We start from the raw sequence: 26,654 nt of genomic DNA on the forward strand, positions 1-26,654 counted from the left end.
ATTACTGATAGATCAGGTGTACATCTCATCATCATCTGGTGTCAGGTCATGCTGCTCTGTTGCAGCCAGCAGCTGTGTTCAACATGTGTGTTAATGAGTGCAATTGTTTTGTCCTGGATGCAGATCACGTGCAGACCATCTACTAGTGTCTAATGTAGGCATAGTTATGACTCCACCTGCCTGTGGCTGATCTGAAGCACTCATTACTGTCTTGAAATTAGACATAATAGTAGTCATCTCACAGCTTCTGATGTGTGATGGGTCAGCGCCTGAGCACATCCTTCTGGGCGTGACCATGCCTTGGTGAAGGCAAAGGTTAAGGCAGGTTTTGGGGCTCTAAAATTGCAACTTACCTACTCCTTTTTGAAGTACCTTTACACTGCAAAAGCAAAACCACCTGTGTTCCATAAAGTCTCACTGTTTGTCTTCAGCGTGGAATTTGTGGTTTTTTTAAACAGATGGCGAGCCTGAGTCTGGCTTACCTGAGCAACCACCTTCATGCGTGAACTAAACTACTACGGTTGCTTGCGATGGAGTGCAGGCATCTCTTGAGGTGGAAGATGGGCAGCTAGTGGCAGCTCAGTCCTTGCCTGTAAACAATTTTGTATTTAGGGGGGAAATTTTCCAAAGTACCTAAGTGATTTAGGATCCAAAATCTCCATTTCAGTTGTTTCCAGGCCCTAGAGAGAGTTGAACATTTTTCAAAGCGTGATTATGTCTTGCTTTTTACAATGCCATCTGCTATGAAAGCGCCCTCTTTTCTTACTTATCTTGTTCCTCTTTTCCAGGTTGGCCTTCCTTCTATGATGTGATCAGTCCTGATGCAATTACTTTCAATGATGATTTCTCCTATGGGATGCATCGGATTGAAATATCCTGCAGTCAGGTTAGTTTATAGCACACACGGACCATTCCGATGGCAAAGGCTGCAAAAATCATTACCGCGTGCTGTACTTTCCCTAAGATTTGCAAACATTTCAGTTCCATTAAACAGTAATCACTGTGAGAAAGCACAATGGGTCGTAGGTATAACAGCTGGGTGGAACGAGCTGAAGGCACAAAGGGCTCGTTGGAATGCACATTGTTGTCTTGTGTGAGATTTAACGGAGCAGATGTAAATGGTTGGACTTGATGCTGAGTCTACAGAAGTTGTCTTCCTGAAGAGGGTCCCTCCAAAGGAGCTCCTGAGCCTGACTGGCTCCACACGTGAGCAGTTGAGAGGGAAGTCAAAAGCAGTGGAGCAACTGTCTGTGTGCTGATTCCGTCACTGTGCATTACTGTGCAGCCATGCTAACTCATTCCCAACACTCATTCCCAGCACAGTCCTAATGGCTGCCTCAGATAATCCCATCTGCCGTAATAATGAAGTCAATAGTCCTTTAAGATGTGCCCAATTTTTCCGTTATCTGTCTTGTTCTACTTTCATCCTTTGTGCTGCCCTCCTCTTTGTGAAGGGAATAGCACTATCATTACCTAGCAAAGTGAGAAGCTGCTGCATTGGCGTTCAGCAGATGTCCCCAGCAGCTTGGAGTCCTCAACCTCCACGTGCTCCAACTCCTGAGAGAAGCAACAGCTACATTTAGAAAGTGATTATTTGCTGCTCTCTTTCCAGAAAGTATTGGTGGCAGGATAAATGATTTAATCCTTGAGAATGTGCATCCTTACTAGTCAGGCAGTCTTCATATATAAATGCTCAGGGTGAGTGAAGAAGCTTCTCAAAAAGAGGCAAGATTATCTTTATGGAGAATCTGTTAACTTCAGTCTGGGTAGAGGGTTTGGCCCAACATGTTTATGGCCAAATCAGTGTGTCTGCTAATATGTCATGTGTACTACCTAATTCTGTAGTGTTTACATTGATTATATGCTTTAGAAGATCCGTTTAACACTTTTTGGGAACATCCATTTCCCTAAATTCCCTAACAAGGTAGCAATAGTACTGCAGAGTGGGGATCTCATGCTTCACCAGTGATTACTGGCATAATAAAAAATGCAGCCCACTCTCTTCAGCTCTGCTTAGTAGGCCTGAATAGTGCTAAAATCAGCGTATTGCCAACCTCCTGAGCCTGTATCTGCTGACACCTTTCAAGAGATGGCCAGAGCTCCTGGTTTCACCTGAGAGAAGCCCAAGGCAGCCTGTGGTCAGGCCAAGGAGTCTGGGAATGTCATTTGCCTGTTGCCAAACAAAATAGCATTAGCAGGCCTGAGGCCAGCAGTATTCGCAGCAGTCACACGCAGACACCATAAAAGTAAAGCAAAACCAAAAGCTGAATTTAAAGCATTAAGAAAAAAATACGACCAAGGTTGCTATATAATCCAATGGCAACTTCCTACCAGCTACTCCAGCTTCCTGGGGCAATAACCCCACAGATGATCAAGTCATGCAGGAAAATAGCTTGAGGAGTGGTGAGCATCTTTGCAGCCATCGCTTAGCTCAGTTAATACCGCCGCATTGTGTATCCATAACAAAACCATTTCCTCCGGTCCTCGGAGCCCTAGGAATGTGCACATGCAGCTGCAAAAAAAAAAAAAAAGCAGTTTTACTGCAGCCTGGAAAGCAGTGGGATTGATATGGCAAGCCTTGGTAGAACTGGAGGGAAATACCCTCTCCCACACCCAAAACGTTATTAATCTTTTGCAGATGAAAAAGTGGTTGATTTTTCTTTAAAGGTCCTTCCACCTGTCTGAGAGAATAAAAAATTTCTCTTTTAATGTTCCCCATTATAGAAAGCAAACACTGGGGGGAAGTTGCTGTAATGTTAATCAAAGACATTCATGACATTATCCTAGAAATAACTTTTACAGTTTTTTGGAAACGCATCACCCTGGCTATATTTAAAAGGTCAATGATTAGTGACAGATAGAAGTTAATTACAAATGCATTTGAGGAATACTGTAAAATGGGTTGCATCTCTTTTTTCTCTTTCCTGCTCAGGAGTCCCTTCCCCTGAGGTCTCCCTAGCTATTATTTGTACCTGTACATATCAGTAAAATTCTGTAGTCACACAAGTACTGTTTGCACATGGATAGCTGGGACTCGGCTACAGCAGCTGACTGCAAGCTGCTTTCCGTGCCTCCCAGCAGCATATTAGAACCAGGAGGCTTGAGAGATCCAAGCATACTGACAGTTCACAGTGACCCCCCTTTCCTGCTCCCAAACACATACTTCAAATGCTTTACCCTAACCGTTTCACCATCCCAGTGCATTCTGCCCAATATATTTATGTGCAAGGTTGCAACAGATGATTGTTTCTTTTTGGGAGGCTTTGCAAACGTGTATATATGTCCTAGAAAAATGGTCGTCACCTATTACATGTGGGGAGGACAGCAAAATCAAGTCATCCTTTGTACTCTCAGCTGAGGGCCAGGTTTCTTAGACTGTGATATAAAGGATTGAATTACATTTCTTTTCATGGCAGATGAGTTATAGAGTCCTCTACAGAGAGAATCGCCACATAAATTTTTGATGAGAGGTAATCTCAAAAGGTAACAAATTTTGCAGTAATCCAATCCTGGTGTGATTCTGCCATCACACGAAAATGTAATGAGACTACCTTGGACTCTCACACAGTTTCTCTGGTTTTGTGAGGAAAACCTTTTTGATAGATTGTCTTTTTAGTCTGTATGTGAGTATATTACCCCTGCAGATAATTTCTCTCTATGGTTTCTCTTGTTCTGTTTCGGTCCAGTGGAGAGGCAATGATTTATCTTTGGTTAAATGTTAATGAAAAAGATTGACACTTCTAGCCAGGAGGTTTTGAAGCATTCTTAGTTGAGATTAGATGATTCAATTAGGATGCTGAACATTTAGAAAAATACTCTCTCTGGAACACTTAAGATTTTTAGTTTTTTGTTGTTTTTTTTTTTTGTTTTGGTTTGTTTGGTTTGGTTTTGGTTGTGTGTTTGTGTGGGGTTTTTTGGGGGGGAGGTGTTTGTTTGTTTCCCCCAAGGTATGGAAAAGTTTTATAATCAGGTGAAGTGCCTCATTGTTAGAGACCCCACTCTGAGAAACAGCTCAGGTTTTCTGCTCAGACTGCCTAAGAAAAGTCTTCAATCTAAAGGGAAATGAAATGAAATAAAATAAGCAGTGGAGAATGGAGGAAAGGGTGGCAAGACAGTAATCTTTCAGGAACAAGACTTGAAGCTTTGTCTTCTTCAGTTCCCATGCAACTTTCCTTTGCCTTTTCCTTATTTGCCATGTGTTCTCTTCCTTCCTCACAAAGCTGAGCAGCTGCTGCTTAACCCAAAGTCATCCATGTTTTTTCCCACTGCCTCTGGGAGCTCGTCCTGCTGATACCACAGCCTAGAAGCCCCCCCATTTGTTACTGGGGTCCTTGCTGGACTGCCCGGGCTGTTTCAGTGACACTTTTCCGGGAGCAGGGAGCCCTGGGATGGGGCTGCAAGGGTGGGATGGATGGGCCGGAGCACTGAGGCTTCCCATGCCCACCTGTCCTGCTCCTGCATCAGTGAGGGTTATTGGTTCAGCTGTCATTAAACAAGAAGAGTTTCTGTCCCTCCCAGCTGGCGTGAGAGCCTCCCCCAGCCTTTCAGTCTTTTGAGAGAGTTTAACCTGAAGCCAAAGACTTTACCTGCCTCTACAGACACCCTTCCTACTGCTTGGGTGAATTAAAGGCCATAACAGCAGGAGAACATTAGCAACACATTAACTGCAGGGTAGAGATTTGCCATCACTAACTCATTCACAGTTTGGAATAATCAGTATTGCCTCTATGCGTTTGGTTTACTATGAATTAATTAAATGTTAAAAATAATTTGCAGTCTTTAATTTTTGCTGTCTGACTGCGAGCCCACAAGCAGCCCTGTGATCTCAGTTACACCATTCTGGCTCTCACCGGAATTGGCTATTGACTTGAAAGGCCAAGGCTCTTTGGTAAAGCAGCATGACTTTCCTGTTCAAGATAAATATTTCTCTAGTGCAAGGTTTTATTTTTTATTTCTCATGGCAGGTTGTAAAAATGAACTTGTGGAATTTAAGTGACTAATTACAAGAAGTTCTTGTTATCCAGATAAGTTGTCAGACATAATGTGCAGTGATAGTGATACTAGTTTTTGAATAAGAATCAATTGGATCAGCTTCTTCAAAATATTGTACTCTTCTTTAAAGCAAGGGACTGTTACCTTTTTCACAGACAGGAGCAGTAGTGTTCACCCTGACAACCACTGCAAGTATCTGAGGCTGATTCATGTAGAACGAAAGTGTCAACAGGCCACCTGTGGTTTCATATTCCTTACAAAAAGCAAATTCAACATAATTCCTATTTATAACTACTCTCAGCTAAAGATTATTCATTCAGAAGTATTTTACATATCTTCACTACAGGTCCTTTTTGGTCACCTGTCCCTATCTCCTACATACTACAGAAAGTAGTATGAGGTGAGTAGTGGATGAGCTTCATCCCCTCCAGGGGTGAGGAGCAGTGCACTCAGAAGGACCCTGATGCTCAGAAGCGTGCCAGGCTGTGGAAAGAAAAAAAAAAAAAGAGTACGAGTACATACTCCAAAGAATATCTTTACTGCTTTATGTCCTTGCCGGTATTACTCAAGAGTTTTAGTGTTTTCTTACTGAGGGTTTACAGATGGCTGCAGGCTGAGGAGGGCCTGGAGCTCGGGCTGCCCCTTTCTTATACAGCTGTCCTTACAGCAGTAAGTGAAATGTGGACAGTGCTGCCCTCACCACTGTGTTTGTAACTGTGTTCCTGCCATGAGATCATTACAGAGACAAGCGGCTTCTCAGAAATAGTGGCCCAAGCAAACATACGCAGTGGTACGATGAGAAACACCCAGGAAATCTGGGCTTGAAGTGTTAGGCGCCCATGGTATCTCAGGAGATCATCTTCTTGGATCACTCTTGCCAATAAATGTAGGTTGTAAATCCCACTTGAAAGGGCGATGTAGGCACCAGGGTGCTTCCTTGGAAGCAGCTTCTCATCGTTGTTTAACATCACAGTGATGCCATCAAGCTGCACTGAGACACACTGATGCTCTATTGTGTTTTGTTTCAGTGTGGTGCTCACCTGGGGCATATTTTTGACGATGGACCTCGCCCAACTGGCAAACGGTACTGCACAAACTCTGCTTCCTTATCTTTCAAGCCAGCAGACAAGAACAACGCTGGAGAAGGCAGCGGTAGTGCCAGTCCTGCCCAAACAGGCAAAGCTGAGCTGTAGGATGAAGCGAAGCCTGCTGAAAACTGCGCTGATCCCACACAGCTCACAAGGAATGTTTTCTGAGTTGCCTGCTTTCTAATATCCTAAGAATGTTTAAATTTATGAAAGCATTTTGCACCATCCTTCTTCTTCCTCACCTTTTCGGAACTGAGGCCTTGCCTGCCAGTGCATTTGCTATATAATTGGATTGAAAAATGTGTTGACTGACTTCACAGGTTTTCCTTTATTTTATTTGAGATTGCTTTGGAGAATCCTTAAATTGAGGGGCTTTGGTATAATGAGTTATTAGTTTCTTCTTGGTGCTGTTTTACTGTAGGTTTGAACACTATTCCTTTTTGTGTGGGAGATGTGACTTCTGTTTATCTCCAGTCTGTAGGAAACTTCTGGGCATAAGAAAATCCTGAATTCCTAGCACATCTCTGCTTTGTTGTGACTTGCGAGGCATGCAGCCTTTGGTCATGTGTATTCAGCCATCTCCCTGCATCAGCCGCACCCTGCAAAAACTTGTAGTTATGGCTGTTCTTCCCAACTCAGAGAGATGGATGAGATGTAAAGCCCATCATTTGGCTAATTTACTGCCAAAATGTCGAGGGTGCGGTTGAAAGGATGTAAACATTGTCTCAGCATCTGTTTTTCCCCTTTGTTTGGCATTTAAGTCAAGGTTTTCACTAGCAAGGTTTGTTTTTGTGAACTATTAATGAGGCTTTGTATTTTTGTGAGGCCTGTTCATCAACTGTAACTCAAATCCGAATTAAAATTGGAATCTGCAGGGGGTAATTATATGGACAAGTGCAGAGATAAACTCGAGGAGTGAAGTAGATGAGGGATGACACTGGGCTCTTTATCTTGTCGGTTGCTACAAGGATTTGGAAACACAACAGTTTCTGCTGAAAGGGAGTTTAGGATTGAATGCAGCAGAAAGAGGGAGATCCTCCTGAAGTATCCAGTTTTAAAGATTAGCTGGTGTGGATGCACACTGCCTACAAGGCCACAGCCTTTAATTTGTGCATTTGCAGCGTAGGACATGGGTGAGGGGATTGGTTTAAGAAATGGACTTTAAAAAGGCCTGTCAGAGCTCCAGAAATTTTCACATCAAAATTTGCTGTCCCATCAGATGTTTTTCACTGCTGCTTTTAGAATTTTTTTGAGTAATCGTTTGTCTAGAAATGTGCATAATACTGTTCTTTAAGATAGACTGTACGGTATTTGCTAACACCACTTTGCCTTTAAGCATTGAGAGATTTAATGAATATAGTATTCACTTTTATTAGCAAACTTTATGGCTAACGTATTTGGATCCAATTTTATTTCTAGTAGGAGCAAAGCAACCACTGATTTTTATGAAAGCAGGATTGAGGTTTTTATGTCAGTGATAATAAACATGCTATCTAAAGTACAAACATCTTTCGGTTAAAATATAGCTATTGTAAAAGTATATGGAATGGTCAGAATTGCTTTTTTTTAGCAACATGTTAAAGACATGAAAAAAGCATGCAATACCTTAACATCAGATTGATGCCAATAAGGATGATAAATATTTAGAGCTAAAACACTCAGGCTTTGCTGCAGTGAGCACCTACTCAGATGAATATTCCCCTAGATATCATGCAAGGAGTTGCTCATCAGCTGCAGGAAAGGTTGTACAGACTGACCTTTGGTGTTTCGAGGCGGTCGAGTTTCTCCTGTTCCCATGTTTTTTTAGCAATTTCTTCTAGAAGGACTGCTTTTATCCCTTGCTTTTATTTAAAGAAAAGTAGGTTTTCTCTACCACATTTTCTGACATAAACATTAAAAAGGCAGCATCTATAAAAATGTGATACATAAATGTGGTTTAATTCCAGATTGCTGTTGGATTTAAGTGTTATCAAATTTCAGTATATTCCTGCCTTATGTTAAAGAAATATATTACTTAAACTTCAGTACGCAGTAATGTATGCTGTCCTACAGGAGATTTATTTTTGCAGGATATGGAGTGCAATGAAATGAGTCAATATGGTGAGGTGTATGTGATCTCTGGGAGTTAGACCATTTAACATAGGAAATGCATTGTTCTGTCTTGTGTGCAAACTGTACTACAGCACAGTGCAAGGTAAGACAGATTTCCTCTTATTGCTCTTAGAAGGTGCTAGTAAGGGCTAGTATTGAACCCTCCAAGTTTGGTTCAGTCTGGTTATCATCATGACAAAGGAAACTTGGGAGCTGAACACAATGTATAGAATAACAGGAGAATATTTCTGTATGTTTAAATTTTGCACTGTCTAGATGCTTATAAAAATTGAATGCAAACTGCATAGAAACAGCAAACTATATTTTATAATATCTCTATTGTTACTCAGATGTTTAAATAGCATACCTTAAAATATCATGTAAGTCACATGTTATTTATATATACTATATATATATAAAATTGCACATGGTTTTTATATATATATATACGTACACACACATATATTATCCAAGTATAATTTTAGCATTCAGTACCTTTTTAATAACTAAAACCTTTCCTTAAGAGAGTTCAATACTTTTGAGAAATTGAGTATACATTTTTCAAATTAAATTTGTTTTCATATATTTGTTGTACGCAAATATAAAATAAATTTCTTTATAAAGAGTGCTGATCTCCTTCCTTACGGCAGGTTTTTGCACCCCTAGCTGCAGCATGCCTTAGGGAACTGCTTTTACTTTTCTTTCCCTTAACTTGCTGTGCATATTATGTACCCAGTAGGTTTTTGGCAGGGACACAGCCCTGCCAGGTACCATGTGTCACTGCACTTACCTGCTTTCAGGAGACCATTGCAAACACCCAGGCCCAGCAGAGAGGGTAAATGTTTGGAGAAAGGCTCAACTTTTACTTGGCAGAAGTTTTCACCGCTTTGCAAAGCCACAGTGTGGGATGCAGTGAGTCCCAAGTGTGCTGTAGGAGCCCTATGTTGCCCGGGCTCAGTCTTCAGTGGAGGAATTTGGGTGGAAAGCTGGTTTCTGTCAAGGTTTCATCTCCAAGGATACAAGTTTGGAATGCCCCATTGGCAGTAGGTTAGTGCTGCTTGGTGGATCAGCATTGCAGTAGGTTCCAAAAGAGAGCGGTGAGGGAGGTTGCAGGCTGTTATCAAACCAGCTTTCATTTTTATGTTTGTGGGAACCAGAGAGTGATATGAAAATTAGTTGCTAATTGTTCTCAAACATCGCAGAGGGTCCTACGACAGATGACACACTGAACACTTGTCTTACAAATTCCCTATCCCTTTTAATCCAAAAATTAATCCCCTGTAGCCCTCTCCCTCCTGCCCACCCACTGTAGTTCCCTCTCAGAACCGTAATAGTTGAATAGCTGAAATGAGCGACTAACTGGTACCCACTAAAATGAGATGCGGCTGGGTGCCCCGCAGTGGCTTTGCCGTGCACCTCCAGCAGAACCTGGCCAGTCTGTCGGCACCCAGAGGTGCTGTGCCAGGGCAGACCTTCAGAGGTGTGTGGTCCTCTTGCTGCCGCTGGCCTGACAGCAGACATGAGGGGCAGCTCCGTGCTCCAGTCCAGCTCAGGGCAGGCTGCCCTTTGCAGTACTTGGTGTGCCTTTGTGCCTAAGACGTGTACACCCCACCGCTTCAAAGCCAGGGAAATTTCTAGTAAGAGACTCTCTCTCTGCTGCTCCCCTCTCTGCCACAGGGTGGGAGAAGCAGTGGCAGCAGGATCAACTATGTGAGGCCAGTTAATGAAGCGCTTTGTGATTCTCTTATCATTGTAGCTAGATGGCTTCTATATATTAAAAGCACTTTAACAGTAAGCCTTTTTCAAAAGCTGTATCAGCTCTCGTACACTATAAAAAAACCAAAGTGTGTGTATGTGAACTGGTGAAAACTGGGGTCTTAAGACAGTAGCTATAGCGTGTTCCCCACATGGATGGTGGTGGGCTGACATCTGGATTTATACAGCAAAGACGTCACTCTGAGAAAGGAGAGGGAGCTTGTTGTGAAGTAATGCATTGGCCTCTTATTTGTGCTCACAGGTAAGTGGTGTCTGAAGGCCCTGTCGTCTCTCAGGATAAAAGACAAGATGGAACTGAAGCACACAACTTTGCCCAACACAAAATAGTGATACTAATGACCCGTATGATAGGACCTGCCCAAGGTACTGGCATGAGACATGAGAGCTTATTGCCCCCCTCAACAGCTGACAAAGATGGAGCTTTCTGTGGCACTATTTATATTTCCTCTTCTTCCTCACCCCTTAAATGGCTCAGTAAAATAAGAGAACATCATCAGTCAGCGTTTCTATTGGGGTAACATTGAAGAACACATTGTTACAAACATGATGCCACGTATGGATGTGGATGTTGGTAGTCTGTTGATTGTACTGAAAAGTCTCAGTCTTAATTCTCTTAGCCTTGCTTTGCAGTCCATTTTCCCGACTGAACTTGGTAAGCCATGAAGTTAGGCCTTCTCTAACAGAATATGTGATATATATTATTTTTTCTTATTGTTCAGTATGTTACAAAATGTCTGTGGTTAATGTCAGTGAGTGGCCAGCAGTCCTCTGCTCCTTCACCTATGGTCTGGGGGCAGGAATGTGAAATACATGATACAGGCTATTTTACTGGTCCTAACTCAAAATCGTTTCAAAATCATGCCCTCTTTCTTCCCACCCTTGAAGAAATATAAGGATGAAAATAAAACAGAATTAAAATCAGTGTGCTCTGTACCCACTTCTGTACAGAACAAAAGACAGAATATTAATTGGCACTAGAAGCAGCCTCTTCAGCTGCCAAATTCAGTAGAATAAGACAAAATATTGCTTAGCTCATTGAGAATCTGAACTAATACTTCTTGGTTTATTGACTATTGAAGTGAGGCCATCTACAGGTCCCACAATCAACCTGCAAAAATGTTTAGTCCTGTGTATTTGAAGAGCCGCATTCCAGTCTGGCTTTCTCCTGCTTTGTTATAAAGAGAAGTCATGCACCACAGAGCCTGATTATGCATTTCAGATCAAAGCCATGACAGCAGTCAGGAACTATGTTGGTTTTACAGTCACTTTTTTAAAAAATGTGCGATAATGCTTCCAAATGCACCCCAATCAGTGAAATCTCTGAAAAAGGCAAACTCTGAGCAGTTTAGGCATGTGGCGTTCTGAAATCTTTGTACGGGCCACCGGTGTAATATTAAAAGCACTAAGAAAAAAGGTCTCAGGTATGTCCACATGTTTTTGGGATCAGGACCCGCTTGCACAGCCCAAATTAAGCAGAAATAGTACACTCAGAAACCTTCCCCAGAGATCAAGGACTTGTAGCCAGGCTTCTCAGACCTTTCGCTTAGCCAACAGAAAAAGAGAAGTGGTTCCAGAAAAGAAAAGAGAAAACGCTTCCAGTGTCAAACTCCAGTTTTATTCACCTCTTGTTAGACAGCTTGCAAACACTGAAGACATTTCACTACGCAGATGTCTTAGCCAGCACATTCTCATTTGGTGCTCTTTATAGTTTCAGTACAGATGATACCTGGGGTCTGACTTCTTTTAGCCAGGAAATTTTACTGCCCTAATGCAACAGGTCTGTTTCCATCCCCTCCATTTTCAGTTGCCGCAAGGATTTTCTTCTTTTTTGTTTTTTTCAATAGCTGGCATTCCAGACAATGTTGTGGTGTTTTGTATTGCTTTGGGTTTTTTTCTTCACTGTAGCCCAAAAACTGTCTGGACTGTGGCTTCACCTTGTCTTAGACCCTGTACTTCTCACTTCTTGTCTGCCCAGGTGGAAGGAATTCTCCAAAATACAAGCAATCACCTACTAGCAGTATAATAACTGTGACAAATTGTGTATGCCCACTTGCTGGGAAAAGTAGCAGTTCTTTCGAAAAGCAAACAAAATAAGTCTTTATCATCCTGTTAAAGCAGACAAGTTGATTTTGTGTGTGGGCTAGTTAATTTTCATGTTTTTCTAGGCCGCCCTAAAGTCCTTCTTCTTGCAGTCTGGGTATTGTCTCCTCCAGTTTACAACTTTATTATTGTATGTTTCATACAAACACGAACATCTGGAGAACATCCTCAGGTATAACTGCTGGGCAGCGTAGAAAATATCTGGCATGATCTGAAACAGGTTTTTCTTCCCATGAAAGTACACCCCTGGGACTGGGAAACTTAGAAGGTCTGTAATGGTGTAGAGATCCTTTCACCTCCAGAACACCACTTCACATTTGGCCTGGGTCGGTAACAGCCAGCATCCCTGGTGATTTCTCAGCTGTCCGCTGTTTTTTTGTGAAATCAGTTGGTGCTGGTACTGGTTCACAGAAAACACCGTGGCAGTATCCCTGAGAGCTTCGGTGATGCTGCACATGGTGAGGAGATTGGATTCCTCACTGTAAGAGCAGTCAGTTTCTATCCTGGGAGCAGTCAAGAGATGGAAGGGTAGGTGGAGGATGGGGAAGGGGAAAGAGGAGTTTGCATTTTCCCCCTTGCTGTTTGACCCTCCCATTCATCTTAAATTACATGGGTTTCCAGCATGGCACTGTGAGATCACACTTAACTCAGGACAATTAAAATAACACAGGCTTCTGAGCCCCTGTTAAAATAGGTCTCAGTTCTTAACTTCATCCCAGTATCTGTCTAACACCACTGACTTAAGTGAAATAAAGCTACTCTGAATATGCAGGGATGGAAAGGACAAAGGTCTACTGAGAAAGATTCCTCAACATACTTTAAATATTTTCAAGACTCGTTAAAATCTTTCATAGGAATAGGATGCCTTTGGAAAACCCTACTCCTCCAAATAACTAGTACAGAGAATAGGAATCCTAAAAACTGTGGACCAAGGTCTCAAAAGAAAGGTCTGTACCAACTAAAGCAGAGCACTGCTGACCCCCCGGTAGACAGTCCCCAGCTGCCCCTGTGCCTGCGTCCTTACTGCCCTTGTTTTCATACCTTCCTTTATGTGCTGCAGAAGATCCTTGCAATCACTGTGTTTTCATACACCTTTGTTGCTTCAGCCCTGTCGGATAGGATTTTGAGAAAGGTGGTAATTTGGTCTTGTTCCTAGTTTGAACAATTTCTAGGAAAAAAAATCCAAACAATTTTTTCCAAAGCTGAGAAAATTCTAAGCAATCTCTAGAATTTGTTGTTTCCATGTTGCCAACCTCAGCTCTGTGGGCTACCACCAGTCCCAGCAGTCACCAGTGACTGTGAATTCAGTATTCTGTGTTGATAAATTACAATTTTATCTTTGTTTGGCTAGAGCTTTTAGTAGCTTGCCAACTCAAAACCATTGCCTAATATATCATTAGAGGGCAAATATGTTCCTGTGTATGTCTGTGGTGTGTAAGTAGCTCCTACCAAAGCCTGGGCATTCCAGCATCCTGCTGCGGAAGGAAAGCAGAGCCCCAAATCATTTAGACTGCAGGTTTTTCTTTTAAAATAAAATATTTTTTGTTTCTCAAGGTCAGACACTTGGGGCTGTTCAGGTCACAAGACGCCAGAGGCTGTTTACTTTGGAAAACAAGGACAGCAGTGGTGGGAGGTGCTTTTAGCAACACTCCAATCTAGGGTTATAAACCAAACAGCTGTCTGGCCAAAGGGCAGCTTCACTCATCCTTGCTGACACCATGACATAGAGGGAGACCATCCAAGGGCTGACTGATGTACATGCAACAGGAATTATATTTGGTATTCTCACTTACAAACTCAAATGTGGGAGATCCTCAGATGAGAGCAATAAATATTTTACGTTGACAGCAGTCAATGTTTACAGTGGAAAGTGTTTTCTTGAAAGGCTGAGACAGTGCCCAGTAGTGAGTTGCATCTGAAAGCGTTTTGGTCGTAATGGAGCAGCACTTTTCCTACACCCAGATGCCAGTGAGGTGGTAGGTTTTCCTCTTCCCTTTGGGTATTTTATTTCATCTTTCGGTTAGTTCAACCGTTCACACTACAGAGATTTCTCCATGTCAGATTTCCTTCTAGGTCATTATTGGAAAAACAGAAGAAATGAATCTTTGAGAAGTTGATCTAGAGTGGCAAGAAAAACAACAGTGTGAAAGGTTCCTACTGTTAATACAAATGGAAGCACTTTTATATAGCAGTTTTTCTTCCCTTTTCAATTGCGTCACAGGGCTGAGGCTGATCGAGCAGGATGCACAATTCCTTGAGGAGTGGCCAAGCCCACAGAACTTGTCATATCCAAGGACAGCTCAGTTGAAAAGGTCTGCTAGACCTTATTGAATCTGCTTTGGAGGAACTGTGTGTCTCCAGCCGTTTCCATCCCTAGCTGGGTGGCCATGCCTGAGTTTATAACAGTTTAAAATGTATGTCACTTTCTGTACGTGGATATTTTTTTTCATCACAAACCAAAATTGCCACAGATAGCTTCTTTCCCTCTGTGAAGACATTTGTTTCCTGTTGACTTTTAATTAGTAGATACATTCTGTTGGTGAAGTTAGAGGGCAAAAATAAAAGTCAGTTTTAGATGATTCAGCCCATTCTTAACCAGCAAAATGGTGTTTAGAAGTGTTAAACTGCAATAAAAATCCACTTCTATGTGGAGTCACCTAGAGTTTCACAACAGCAGTGAGGATAGGGCACAGAGCTTCCTATTTCAAATGTCTTCAAAACATCCCTTCAAAGAATCTCTATTAGGTGTTAGGAGTATAGAGCCTGTGGCATCCAGTTACACAGTTTTGACCATTTAAGAGAGGTGAATAAAGTAGGGTCGGTTTTAGAAGCATACTGTGAATGGATTACTGTTTTAGCCCTGAAAATACACATTTCTTCCAGCAGTATAAAAGTGAGGGTAGCATTTATGCCACCAGTGTAGGAAACACACATCTCATTTCTCCAATGGCTAAACTGGACTAATGAGAGCTATCAAACTTGCTAATGACTGAGGGAAAGCCTTTCAGTGCCTCTCACTGGTAAAATTAAAGTGTTTTCTGTAGGATTACTTCCGATTGACACCCATGTGACAGGATGCAGCATCAATGTAATGCAGTCGTCCAGTTGCTCTTCGTGGCAGGGAATGAATATGGAGAAGAAGGCCAGCAACCCCAGCAGAGAATCACGTAAATTGCCTTATAAAGTAAACATGTTTCTGAATTACCTACATTTTAAACCACTGACATTCCAAAACAAGGAATACGAACTCTGACTTTTTTGTGAGGGAGGTAAAAAAGGGCAAAATGGCAGAGCTGAACCAGTACTCCAGGGGAGCATCCTTGAGCCGTGCCAATGGGGACAGACGCGAAAACTGCTCTCACAGGCAGATCACAAAGGTGAGTTGTCAGCTTCTGCTTTCCAAATGCAGACGCTGTCCTGGGCGATGTGCAATCTCAGTGTGTTTGCCATTATGCAAAGAAAAATCTGAACTCCAGTCCACTCAATCAAGCAGCTTGTCCTTATCAAGATCCACGGGCTGGGCAGTCAGCTGTAGGAGGCCTGTAGAAGAGTAAGACTAAGCCTGGGATTGTTAACAAGATGATACTTAGAGATGCCTTCAAATCAGCTGAGGCAACAACTGCTTTTAAAAGCCAGACGTTAGCTAAGAATATTTATATTTTGAGAGTAATAGGATAACTTGGGACAAAATGCTCACCTCCAGCCACAAAGCATTTTCATGCCTGAGATGGTGTTACAGTTTAGAAAATTCACAGCAAAGTCTCTGGGTGTGTTTGAAGACATGCATGAAGAATTATATGGTGAAATGTTTCATTCTGGCTGTGAAAAAAGTTAGTTCAAAACAACTAAAACGTCAGCCATAAAGATGTACAACATTTTTCAGGAAGCCTTGTCCACCCTGAACAAATGTTTTCATAAAAAACAGCCTGCCTGTAATAATCACTGTTACTGAAAAGACATCCCAAGGTTGCTGTATGGAAATATGTTAAATACGTTCTGAAATTCAATCTAATATAATTTCAACATTAGAACTCATTCATAATCCTGTATTAAAGGCCTATGCAATTTTCATGAAATATGTCTGTCTGTGTAATCATGAATGCTGAATATTGTCATGGCTTTCCAGGAATTTTCAACCTCAATGCAGAGGAAAGAAAACTCTTCCAACTGGACTTTTACACCACTGAGAAGAAATAACAATAACAGCTCTAAACTTAAACTAAACATTTCTGGAAAAATACTATCTTTTAAAAGAGGCTGTAGTCTGAATTTCAAGCTACTAGTAATATGACACAGAGGCTTTGAATGTGCCTATGGTTACAGCCCCTTGCTTTGTGCGGTACTGAGGACAAGCAGCCCCAGTATGAAGGAATCTGTTTACTCACACCTAGATCTAGAAAGCAATCCCTTCAGATGGAGTTGGCCCAAACCCCACAAATGTTTCTGGTTTGAACCTCCAGATTTAAAACTGGATATAGCTGTTTCTCTGGTTATCAAGTCGAGTCTTGCCAATTCTTGCTAGTTCTGTACTACAGCACAGCACCTCAAGTGCACGCAGCATCGTGGGGATGGAAGGGTAAAGAGAAAGTCACCAGCATCACCATACATCCGATGTGCTTGTATGAGTACACTAGCTGTTCATCATTAATTTCTTTGTGTTTGTAATTTTATAAAAGAATCAAAGCCTATAAAGTAGTACTTGCAGACACAGAAAGGTGAAGAGTGGGAAAATTCTGCTTCTCTCTCTAGTGTTCCTATTCACTGGTGGCTCTTTGATATTTTTCCTTTTCATGAGTAACTTTTTTTTTTTATTAGTGGAATATTGCTGGTTCTGTGGCATGACTTTAAAATGATAGGAAAAATTATACAACTGGGATCTCAATTATTCAGCACAGCCATTTTAATCCTTCGTGTTATTTGATCCAGTACAAGGTAATATACGTCTTATTTCCAATTAGAATACAATTCTCACTATATTCATCATCTATCGATGTCTGCTTTTCCATTTGCCAGGGACATGAAAGTCTGTGATTCAAAGGGTGCCATTCAGACTACCCTACTTGTGGACAATTATATCGTGTCAGCAGGGCTGCCTGTAGGTTTGACGCCTGCAGCCCAGGGCAGCTGGGAGCTTCTGTGGACTTTCTTTCCTGCTGAGTTTCTCACCAGCTGACAGCATATTGCAGAAATGGTTCCTCTGTGCCTCCTCAGCCCTGTGCCGTTTGTGTGAGCGATGTCGCAGAGCACGTTTGTTTGAGACTGCTCAGCTGCATGTGGCAAAAACATCACTTCTTGTGGCTTGAGGGCCTTATCCTGCCCAAACCCTGGCAGTGCCGTGTGCCCCATGACTCTGTAAGAGAGAAGATGAGAGGGGAATGGGAATAATGGTGGGTGGAACAAGAGTATGTCTCTGGCCCATCACTGGCTGCTTGTTGCTGGCTGATGCTGGTCCTGCACCCCCTCCTTCTGCCCCTGTCCCCCCACTCCTGCCATTCCCTCACACTGGTTGCTTTTATAGTGGTGCTGAGCTGGTTTAGCTTTATGAAGCCACAGAAGACTAAGTCAGCAAAAAAAAAGCAGGTCACTTGGTCTGCTGATGTGAACCGACTTATAACAGGGTGAAGTGAGCACTTGATCCAGTAGCCAAGTGCAGAGGGAAAGAGGAGCAAGGACTGGGAGGACTGGAAGAAGGGACACTGGGAACAACGTGTCACCCCTAATGGGGCTGACAAGTTGCTGTGTTGTAGCATGTAACTTTACTGCTCTTTCACCATCTATAAAAATAGCTAGCAAACCCCTTCTAATGCTTGAAAGCATTATGGTGAAAATACTTTTTTTTTTTTTTTTTACTCTATTGGTAGGGAAAAGTTCTTTAATAGCTGTAACATTACATAGCACTGGCATCCTCCATGTGGTGATTATGGGACAGAGAAACTCCAGGCTCTGACACCATAAAGTTTTTCTGGGTGCAGCATTTACAGAGAGAACATCTGAGATTTAACTTCTGGTTGTACTGACCAGGAACAAGAAGTTTCCCTATGACAATGTAGCCAGGCTATGTGCAGCCTCTTTAAAGCTGCAGGAAGCAGCCATATTGTTTCAATGGTAAATGAACACAGCCCTTGAAACTGCAAATCTCTCAAAAGCCTCAGTGCAGCAGAAGGCAAAGGCAGCAAGTTGCGATGTGTTGCTCTTTCTGTGGGATGAATGATCGCTGCTCCTTTCCTTTGGAAAGGCTGCCTGGGAACAGGCGTCCTGAGAAGAGCTACTAACAAACACTGTATTTGTAAAGGCGTTTGGCATTTCGCTTTTTGCGGAGTTGTGAGGCTGCCCTAAGGATAGGCATGTCTTAGTGAGGAATGGGATCCCCTGGGTTACGCCAGGGAACAGGGATGAGCACTGGTGGGGAGAGGGAAGCGATCTCCTACAGCATTTGGTGTGCTTAACTTGTGGATCTGGACCTGGCGGTAGGATCTCACATCTCTATGAGATGCAGTGGACTGAGAAGCAGAAGGACTTAAAAAGATGTTTCAAATAATTTCACCTCAAAACATTAGCAAATGCAGATGCTCTTGGACATTGAGCTGAATCTGTAAGAATGGGGAAGCAACACAGGGAGAAAGGAAGAAAATTAAAAGCCATGAGAACAGATAGACTCATAGTGTTTATGTAGGAGGAAACTAAGGCACAAAAGCAGGTATGAACCGTTTGAGGTCGGTCATGCAGTAATGCTGAGAGCAGGGAATCTTTAACTTGCCGTCCTTGCTTTAGTCCCCAGACACGCATGGGCATGCAGGGGACACACAGGGGATGCTCCCCAGACACGCATGGGCCTGCAGGGGACACACAGGGGATGCTGGCCTTGTGTGCCCCCTACTTGAGGTTTGATCAAGTAGGTGTAGCCTGAGCTTAGAAGAAGGGCGAGGAGGGAGGTTGTGGGGGGACAATATGTGTCACTGGTGACAGCGCTGGTGGGTGGTGGGGTGGCTTTGGGTTTTTAAGGTGAGTACTTCCGTAGTAGGTAACAGAAGTTACCAGAAGCCAGCTATTCCAGACGTGATCATCAAACTGCTGCCATCATGGGCCGTGACTTAACAGCAGTAAAAGTTTTACTTCTCACCCAGCAGCCCCAAGTAGGCATCCAAGGGGCTGAAAAAGGCAACATCTTGACTGCTCCATGCAGGCCAAGCTTTTCCATCTCCCAGTTCGTGGCCTTTCCGTGCCAGGTGGGTGTCCCTCTGCCTGTCTGCTGCATTTGGGCTCAGACGTTGTCAGGGTGTGTTGGCTGGTCTGGGGTCACCGAGCCGCAGAGAAACATGCTCTGCTGGGTCTGGAGCTATGTGCTCACTTTCATCACATGGATATGCGTCAACGTGTCACTTTAAAGTAGTTCAAGTAAGAGAGATGGGGGAACAGACGAGGAGGAGGGAGGCAGGAAACATGTCATAAATCCACAGTGAGAGGGACTCTGAAATAAGAGAATTAAAGACTCTGGAAAACACATAAAAATCTGCTGAAGAAAAAGCACTGTTGATGCACCCTGTCAGTGCACTTTGCTTTTTATTTCCTAGTAAGCAATATGATACAAAAAACGTTCATCTTTACTAGATGATCCATAAAAGCCTGTATTTCACATGAGATTTATTTTTTGTATGAATATACTTGGCGTTTCCAGACACTGGTGGATATCAGTCCCCTTCTTATAAAACAAGGCCACCAGCACCTGCGCTCTCCCAGGGACTGTCTCTTCCAAGTCTGTTCCTCACACAGGGGCCACATCATTGTTCCTACTTTTCGTTTAAGCAGAGCTGAACTGAGGAATGTAGAGTTAAATAAAAAATAATGGAGAAAGATCAGACTGAAATAATTTCCACCCCCCAAATTCCCACTTGTGCAATCATCAGATATGTGAGGCTTTGCGCTTTCTCATGTTGCTATTGTAGAAAGAGAGAAAAAAATTGAATATTACAGAAAGTTTTAAATACTACAAAGAGTTTCTGTAGACATATGTCCCACTGCAGGGAACTGAAATTCCCTCAACACCCAGAACATTAAGCAATCTGGGACTTGTGTTTTAAGGTAGAGATTTGAGAGAAGGGGACATCCTGGCTTGCCTAAAAATGGCTGGGGAAGGGAAAAATTGCCAAGGCAGCAACTGCCCGCCTCTCTGTCTGCCAACTTGTTCAGCCATCCCCACCATCTTCATGGGACTTACCACGTTTAACACGAGGAAAAGGCCTCCAGGCCCTGAAAGACTCAGTGATGATGGTGAACAACAAGGAAGAGGATTTACACTATGTAACCATCTCTAAACAAGATGAAAAATAAGTTCTCTAGAAAAGTGTGTGAGCTGGGACATCCCAAGCCTGAGACAGTGACTTCCTCCTGACAGTGCCTCACTGCGCTTCCTTGTCTTACTCCTTGGACACACTATGTAGTAGTTAGGACATCTACCAGTAATTTTGGTGGCAGTTGATTGTGCTAGGGTCGAATCTGCATGGTTTTGATCTGCTGCACCTGCAAGGTGTTCTCACAGACCTAAGTGTTCCACTATGGGGACATAAGGAAGGAAGAGCCCATTGCACTTGGGCTTCCCTGAAGGGGACCACAAACCAGACAAGCGCACTGCTCCCTTCTCTCAGCCACCCATTTACCTTGCTCTTCTGCTAGCACAGTCTGAGAGCTATTGCTGCCAAGACTGCATTTTCATTTCTTCAGTTTCATTGCTAGTCTATGCATAACGTATTAGTGGTGTAAAATGGAGAGGAAGGAAATAGAGGGGAAGAACAAGGAGCAAAGCAAACATCTTCAGGGAGGTAGAGACCGCACAGAAAATGCTCACTCACCCTTTTGAACCAGGAATTTAATGTCCTTCTGCTTTGCATGACAGTCCCATGTGCAGCACTGCTATTCTGGGCATTGCCAGGAGCCACCGAGGTTGCAGAGCCCTGTGAGTCAGGCTCTCAGGTCTGAGGCATTTGAAAAGTATAGACACATTTCTCTCCAGATGAGTAGGCTGCTGTGTAGGGTGACTTTGGCTGTCTTTCTCCTGGTGATGGGATGTGAGGAGGAGCTGTTTTCTGCCTGCGATGGCTTGGATCCTGCCAGGAGTGAGAGTAGATGCGACAACTTCTGCTTACAGCTCTCTGGGTGCTGAGGTGATGTCCATCCCTCAAAATCCTGCAGTGCTGGGAGAGCAGGCAGGGCATAATAGCCCCCATTCTTATAAGCCAGACCCCCAGAGTCACGGTGTCTGTGTACACAGAAGGACCCACAAGGCCTCCGGCCACTGTCACAGCAAAGGGTAAGGTCCCAGCTGAAGTTTCGTTTGGGAGAGGCGACAACCCCGCAAGTCCCCAGCCTGGCTGAGGTGGGGTGAGCACCTCCGGAGGACGCATGGCACGAACACACCACAGGCCTCATGTCCCTGCCCCAGCATCTTGCCTGAGGTCCTCTGCTTCTGCTGGGAGAGCTGCTGAGGTTGCATCTCAAGAGGAGGTGGTTGCAGGCTGGAAATGGGCAGGAGTACCTAGTGTGTGCCTTCATGGTCTTCCCGGCTTCCTCTTACCTCATAGACCTACTCCAGGCAGCAGAAGCCTTTCAGTACCGTTGCTTAAACACAGTCACAGCTGGGAAATGGAGCTGAACAATGGAAAAAACACAGGGCTCCTGCAGAAATGCAGCCTGAGTGCTTTCTAGGTTGAATGGGACCCTAGTTCTCCAAATCAGAAAGAGCTGTGAGAAGCTTGATGTGGCTCAGGGGTGATGTGTCTGGAGGTTAAACTGGCTCTGCTTCTCATGGAACTGGACCCAGATCTGCTGTATGAGCAATGGGGCTTGGGCTGCATGGCTGCTGTGTGACAATTACTTGAAGGAGAAGAAAGAAGCGACAAGGTATTATTTATTTGCCTCTTAATCAGGAAAGTGGATAGCTTCAGTGACCATCAGCAGAGTAACCAGATACAGTGCGTGTCATTGTTATGGAGCTATATATTTGTGGCTTTGTCCAGGTTCATTCTGTATTTTCTTCTCTTTGTTGTACTTTCTTTGGCTCCACACACAGAGCTCTGCTTGCAGGGAAGTGCTGTAGCCTATGAAGGTACAGAATGATCCCAGCCACTCTGGGCAGGGGCTCAAAGTCATTTAGTTCTTTGCCAAAACTAGAACCGTCCTAAGGTCCTGGTCCGAACCCACCTGGCAGGAGTGCTGTGATGTTGAGGAGACCCCACTTATGCTGCATCACAGCTGGAGGCCAGACAACCAGCAGCACCACTTCTAAAAAGCATCTTTGCTTTGAGCTGGAGGCATAAGCCATTATTTGACTAATTTCTGGTTCCTTTAACTTCTTAATTTTGCAATCGCTACATAACTGCATCTGCTTCAGCATTTTCTGGACAAGCTGTGCTCCCTCTATGGGAGAGAAACAGAAGTTTTCACATGCAGCTGGCCTCTTTCCAGAGTCTTTAGCCAAAATTTCACCCTGATTTTGTTTCTTCAGCTTTGGCGATCTGATTGTCAAAGTAGCAACAGGTTGCTGCTGCACCTGTTCTTTAGGGAGGAGCACACACTGAGTCCAGTCTATGGAGGCCATGGGGGCTGCGATGGGCACAGCAACACCTCCAGTGACTTGATCTGGGCCACCCCCTGACCAGGATGGTCTGTTCCTGCTGGCTGTGGTCCAGGCGACCAGAAATCAGCCTCGGACCCTGGGGCATGAGCAGGCTGTGGGATTGCGGATGGAGAGGCAAAGGGCAGATAGCCGGGGTGGAAAGCACAGCCTCTGCAGATGCACATGGCTGAAAGATGAAGGTTTCTGCCTGGAACAACAGCCGTGGGAGTCATGTATGCATAGAGAGGGTGGTCTGGTGCAGAGACCATGATACAGAGCCTCTGGGGACATGGTGAGTGACCACAGCAAGTCCCCTATGCTGCTGCTGACCAGTGGGGGTTGGTGAGCATGAACCACATAGGAAAAAAAGGATTTTTTTGAAACAAGTCTAGAAACGTGTGCCTCCATCGCTGGTCTCGCCTCCTGACCGAGCTACCCCAGGGCACCATGCAATTTTTTGCTTAAAATGTGCACTAAACAGCGTATGCAGATGTCCTGACATATGAGTGCCCAGTCCATGGCTTCAGCGCAAGAGGGGCTGTGGGAAGAAAAGGAGGGGTTAAGCTGTGTAGCTCCCAGCAGTGCTGCATCCTCAGGGATGGGCTGCCGGGGGGCAGGAGGAGCGTGGAGGGGGCCTGTTCCCATGTGGGGCTGGAGCAGCTGTGGCCAAGGGTCCCGCCGAGGGTCCCATGGGGCTGAGGGGGTGTTTGCCGACTCCAGCCCCCAGCCCCTTGGCACACAGCCCAGTCCCAAGAAATATAAACCAAAGAAGCATAAACAGATGATCACATGAAAAATATATCATGATTAGCCAGATAGATCCCAAATGTTTGTTCTGTAAACTGCAGCGGGCAGTGCAAGTGTTCACTGCAGCTGTAGTTTCTCATCTTATTTGTGTAAGTGTGCCATTAAGCTTAGACATGGGCAAAATAATCTTTCCTTGATTCTCACTTAAGAAGATGCTTTAAAGATATATTATATCAATGTTTTATTCAACCCTTTTGAGACTGGTATTATATGGTAAACTGATTCTCACTTAATAGAAAATCTTTGCGCATTTTTTTTCTTCTGGGTTGCTTCCTTTTCCCTCTGAACCCAGTAAAGTGGTTTGTTTTATGAATGAAAGCTGGATGCCTTTAGCAAGATGGCATTAACACTGACCTCTGCTCATGCATTGAATTCCTACCCAGCAGGAGGTGAGGTTGGAGGAAAGGGTTAGTTCATTGATGGTCGGAACCTGCTGAGCGCAGGGCTGTTAACCTGCCTGGAAAGGGAACTGCTCAGAGGGCTTTTCCTTTTCCTGGATTAGCCCAATGAAGCCATCCTTCTCTCCCTTCATTTTTAACCATCTGCTGGAAAGATGGCTATGATTCATCTCAGCTTGCTAGAGATTTTCTTTAATATATAAAATGGCAATAAATTATGGGGGGAGGGTACACTTTAATTTTCCTATTGCTACTGCCTGTATCAGAGAAGACAATCTGAATTTCACAGCATGAAACATTTAGAAGGACAATGCAAAGAAATCAAAACCAAACTCCTTCAGCTGTTTCCCAGGAAATTCAGCATGTTTTATGCTCTTTGGATCCTAAAACGCATCCTGGAAGAGGGATAATCTGGAAAAGAAAAATTTCATGAAGCTGATTGCCAACAGCATCTTCCGACAGCGGGTGCACGAGAGCTGTTCTGAGGGAGATGGGTCTATAATTTACAATGCTACTGACTCTGAAAGGTATTGTGTAAAAATAGCAACTTTTCATTTGATAGTTTTATCTGCTGACTATGTGGTGATAAAACCTGTGGTCTGCTTATGTAGAGCTGGAGAGGAACCAGAGCACAAATCAAAACCCAGAAGGTTCACACAGCATAACTGGAAAACATGCTGTAGGTTTCTCTCCTTTTTGTCTTCTTAGTCCTTCATAGACAAGGCAGCATTTGGAAAATGAGCTGCACCTGTGCTCATTTTTACACCATCAACACGTTTATTAACTAATCCTCCTTCAGCATTTTTCCACTGCCACTTTGGCTACTAGGTTCTTCAGCTGCAAGTGGAGAAGTGACCACACTGAAAGCAGAGCAAGATGTCCATCGTTTAAGTTGAACCCTAGCCATAGTGATTAGAAACACAGCATCTTATTTTAGCTCTCACATCAGTGTCAATCAAAAATAAATCTGTTCAAGTATCAAGGAGAAATCCATTAAAGTCAGTGGAATTGCATCAGCACAAGGTAGGTTTCATTGAGATTAGGCTCTAACTTTAGGGTCTGTTTTATTTGTAAATTGAGCAGATAGAAGCCACTGGGAGATTGTTAAATCAGAACTCAGCAATTTTCATTTCCACTTGTCTTTTTGAGTAAAACCATACTTTGTTATCCTTGCCGGCGTCTACAAGGACTTATTTGAACTACTTTCACCAGCTAAGACAACACTTCTTCTCTATAAGGTGAGCACATTGAATAAAGCTTATCGAAGTAGTTGTTTCTTTTTCTTTTAATTCCCCTCTTGACCTTTTAAAATTACTTTACTCAACAAAGGACAATAGGGCCAATCCAACTCCCATTAAAGTCAGCAGGAGTCTTTTCATTGACTTCAGATGAAGTTGGGCTGGGCCCAATAAGAATAACTTGAAGGGTAAAAAATAGCAACTCAAATAGAGCTTTATCTTCTCCCCTGTGGCTTGATAACTGACCTCCCATCATGTTCACTGGGACAGGATCAGGCCCATTTTTTAAAAAGCGAAGTAAATCTATTACAGTCCTAATTGCATAGCCCAAAGCTTATACTGTATTTGTATTTCCTCTTTTTAATCACACAGAAATATTTGAGAAGTATTCATGACTTTATGAATGGGAAAATGCTTCCAGCTGAACAGATTGGATTCATCTTTGGGTTCCTTTATGCCCTAGAGTTTCCCTTTTTAAAGGGATGACAGAGATAAAGGGCTCCAAGGTGACCTCATGCATCTCCTTCACTCTTCAGCTTTCCTCCTTCTTCTTCGCACACCAGCCCCATCCTGCTCCTTTGCCAGTACTTTGCCGGGTCACCCAGCTCCCATCCTCTGCACTCTTTGCCTTCCCAGAGGAAAGTGCCACTGATCACCCCTGCCCGCTTGTCCTAAAGCCAGCAGAGCCATTCCAGGAGGGGTTTAGCTGGGACAGGGTGGTGGTGTGGTTGCCTGTTGGTCTGATGGGAGGGGGCAGACTGGATTTTCTTGGTTACACCTTCGGCCTGAGACGCTAAACATTTGTTTTCTAAATAATGCTTAAAATACCTCCTAATGCAAAGAAAGTTCTATCAACTGCACAAACTTTCAGTCTGTTTTACGATGTGGATTTTCTAGTGGCTCTAGATATGGCACAAAGCTGATGTTTTTCTCTTTATTATTTTTTCATTATGCTCTTTTTCCCTTTCTTTCAAATTACCTTACAGCAGATCTACATGGAAGACTCCTTCTCTAGCACGATTAACTATTTCACCACCAAGAGAAGAAATATCGTTTGGCAGCTCTTTGAGTTGCTGTTAAAATTATCACCTACTGTAGGTGCTTGTATGTTTTATTCTGGAGACCCTACATCACAAATTTTCTTTAGGTTAAAAATAAATCCACTCACTGACATCTGTGAAGAACATTTTCCAATGTCAGAAAACTACCCCACCATCAGAATAATTTGTAGCAGCCACCCAGGGAAAGGTGGGCTCAACGACGCAGCCACGCTGCGAGACAGGACACGGCGCCACTGCAAAGCAGCAGATGCTGTTCTTCCTTCAGCGCTGTGTCATGAACCCTTCTCCTTTTTCAGCAGAAGCTAAATTTACCCGGTCCTTTAAATATAGATATATAGTATATTAGAAAGGGCTCTCGGATATCCTCAGCTTCTCCCTGTGCGAGGAGGAAGAGCCCCCCTGACTCCTGACACCATCAGCTGTGGTATTCTCTGCACTCACCCAAATGCGCTGCAGCATCAACATCAGTCACTTCAAAGAGCTCTTTCATGTAC

The 26,654-nt window shown here is 43.5% G+C and overlaps 1 protein-coding gene across 5 annotated transcripts in view; it reads left to right on the forward strand.

Moving 5' to 3' along the window:
- Window positions 1-8,803, forward strand: part of MSRB3 (methionine sulfoxide reductase B3) — an 86,417-nt gene extending 77,614 nt beyond the window's left edge. For all 5 annotated transcript variants that reach the window (XM_082073830.1, XM_082073828.1, XM_082073829.1 and 2 more), the window contains 2 exons: window positions 789-886; window positions 6,021-8,803. In XM_082073830.1, the coding sequence (XP_081929956.1) occupies window positions 789-886; window positions 6,021-6,185 (263 nt within the window). In that variant the 3' untranslated portion in view covers window positions 6,186-8,803. The remainder of the gene's footprint in view (window positions 1-788; window positions 887-6,020) is intronic.
- Window positions 8,804-26,654: the final 17,851 nt, after the last annotated feature.

The sequence above is a fragment of the Streptopelia decaocto genome (assembly GCF_964273445.1).
Source record: "Streptopelia decaocto genome assembly, chromosome: 1".
NCBI lineage: Eukaryota > Metazoa > Chordata > Aves > Columbiformes > Columbidae > Streptopelia > Streptopelia decaocto.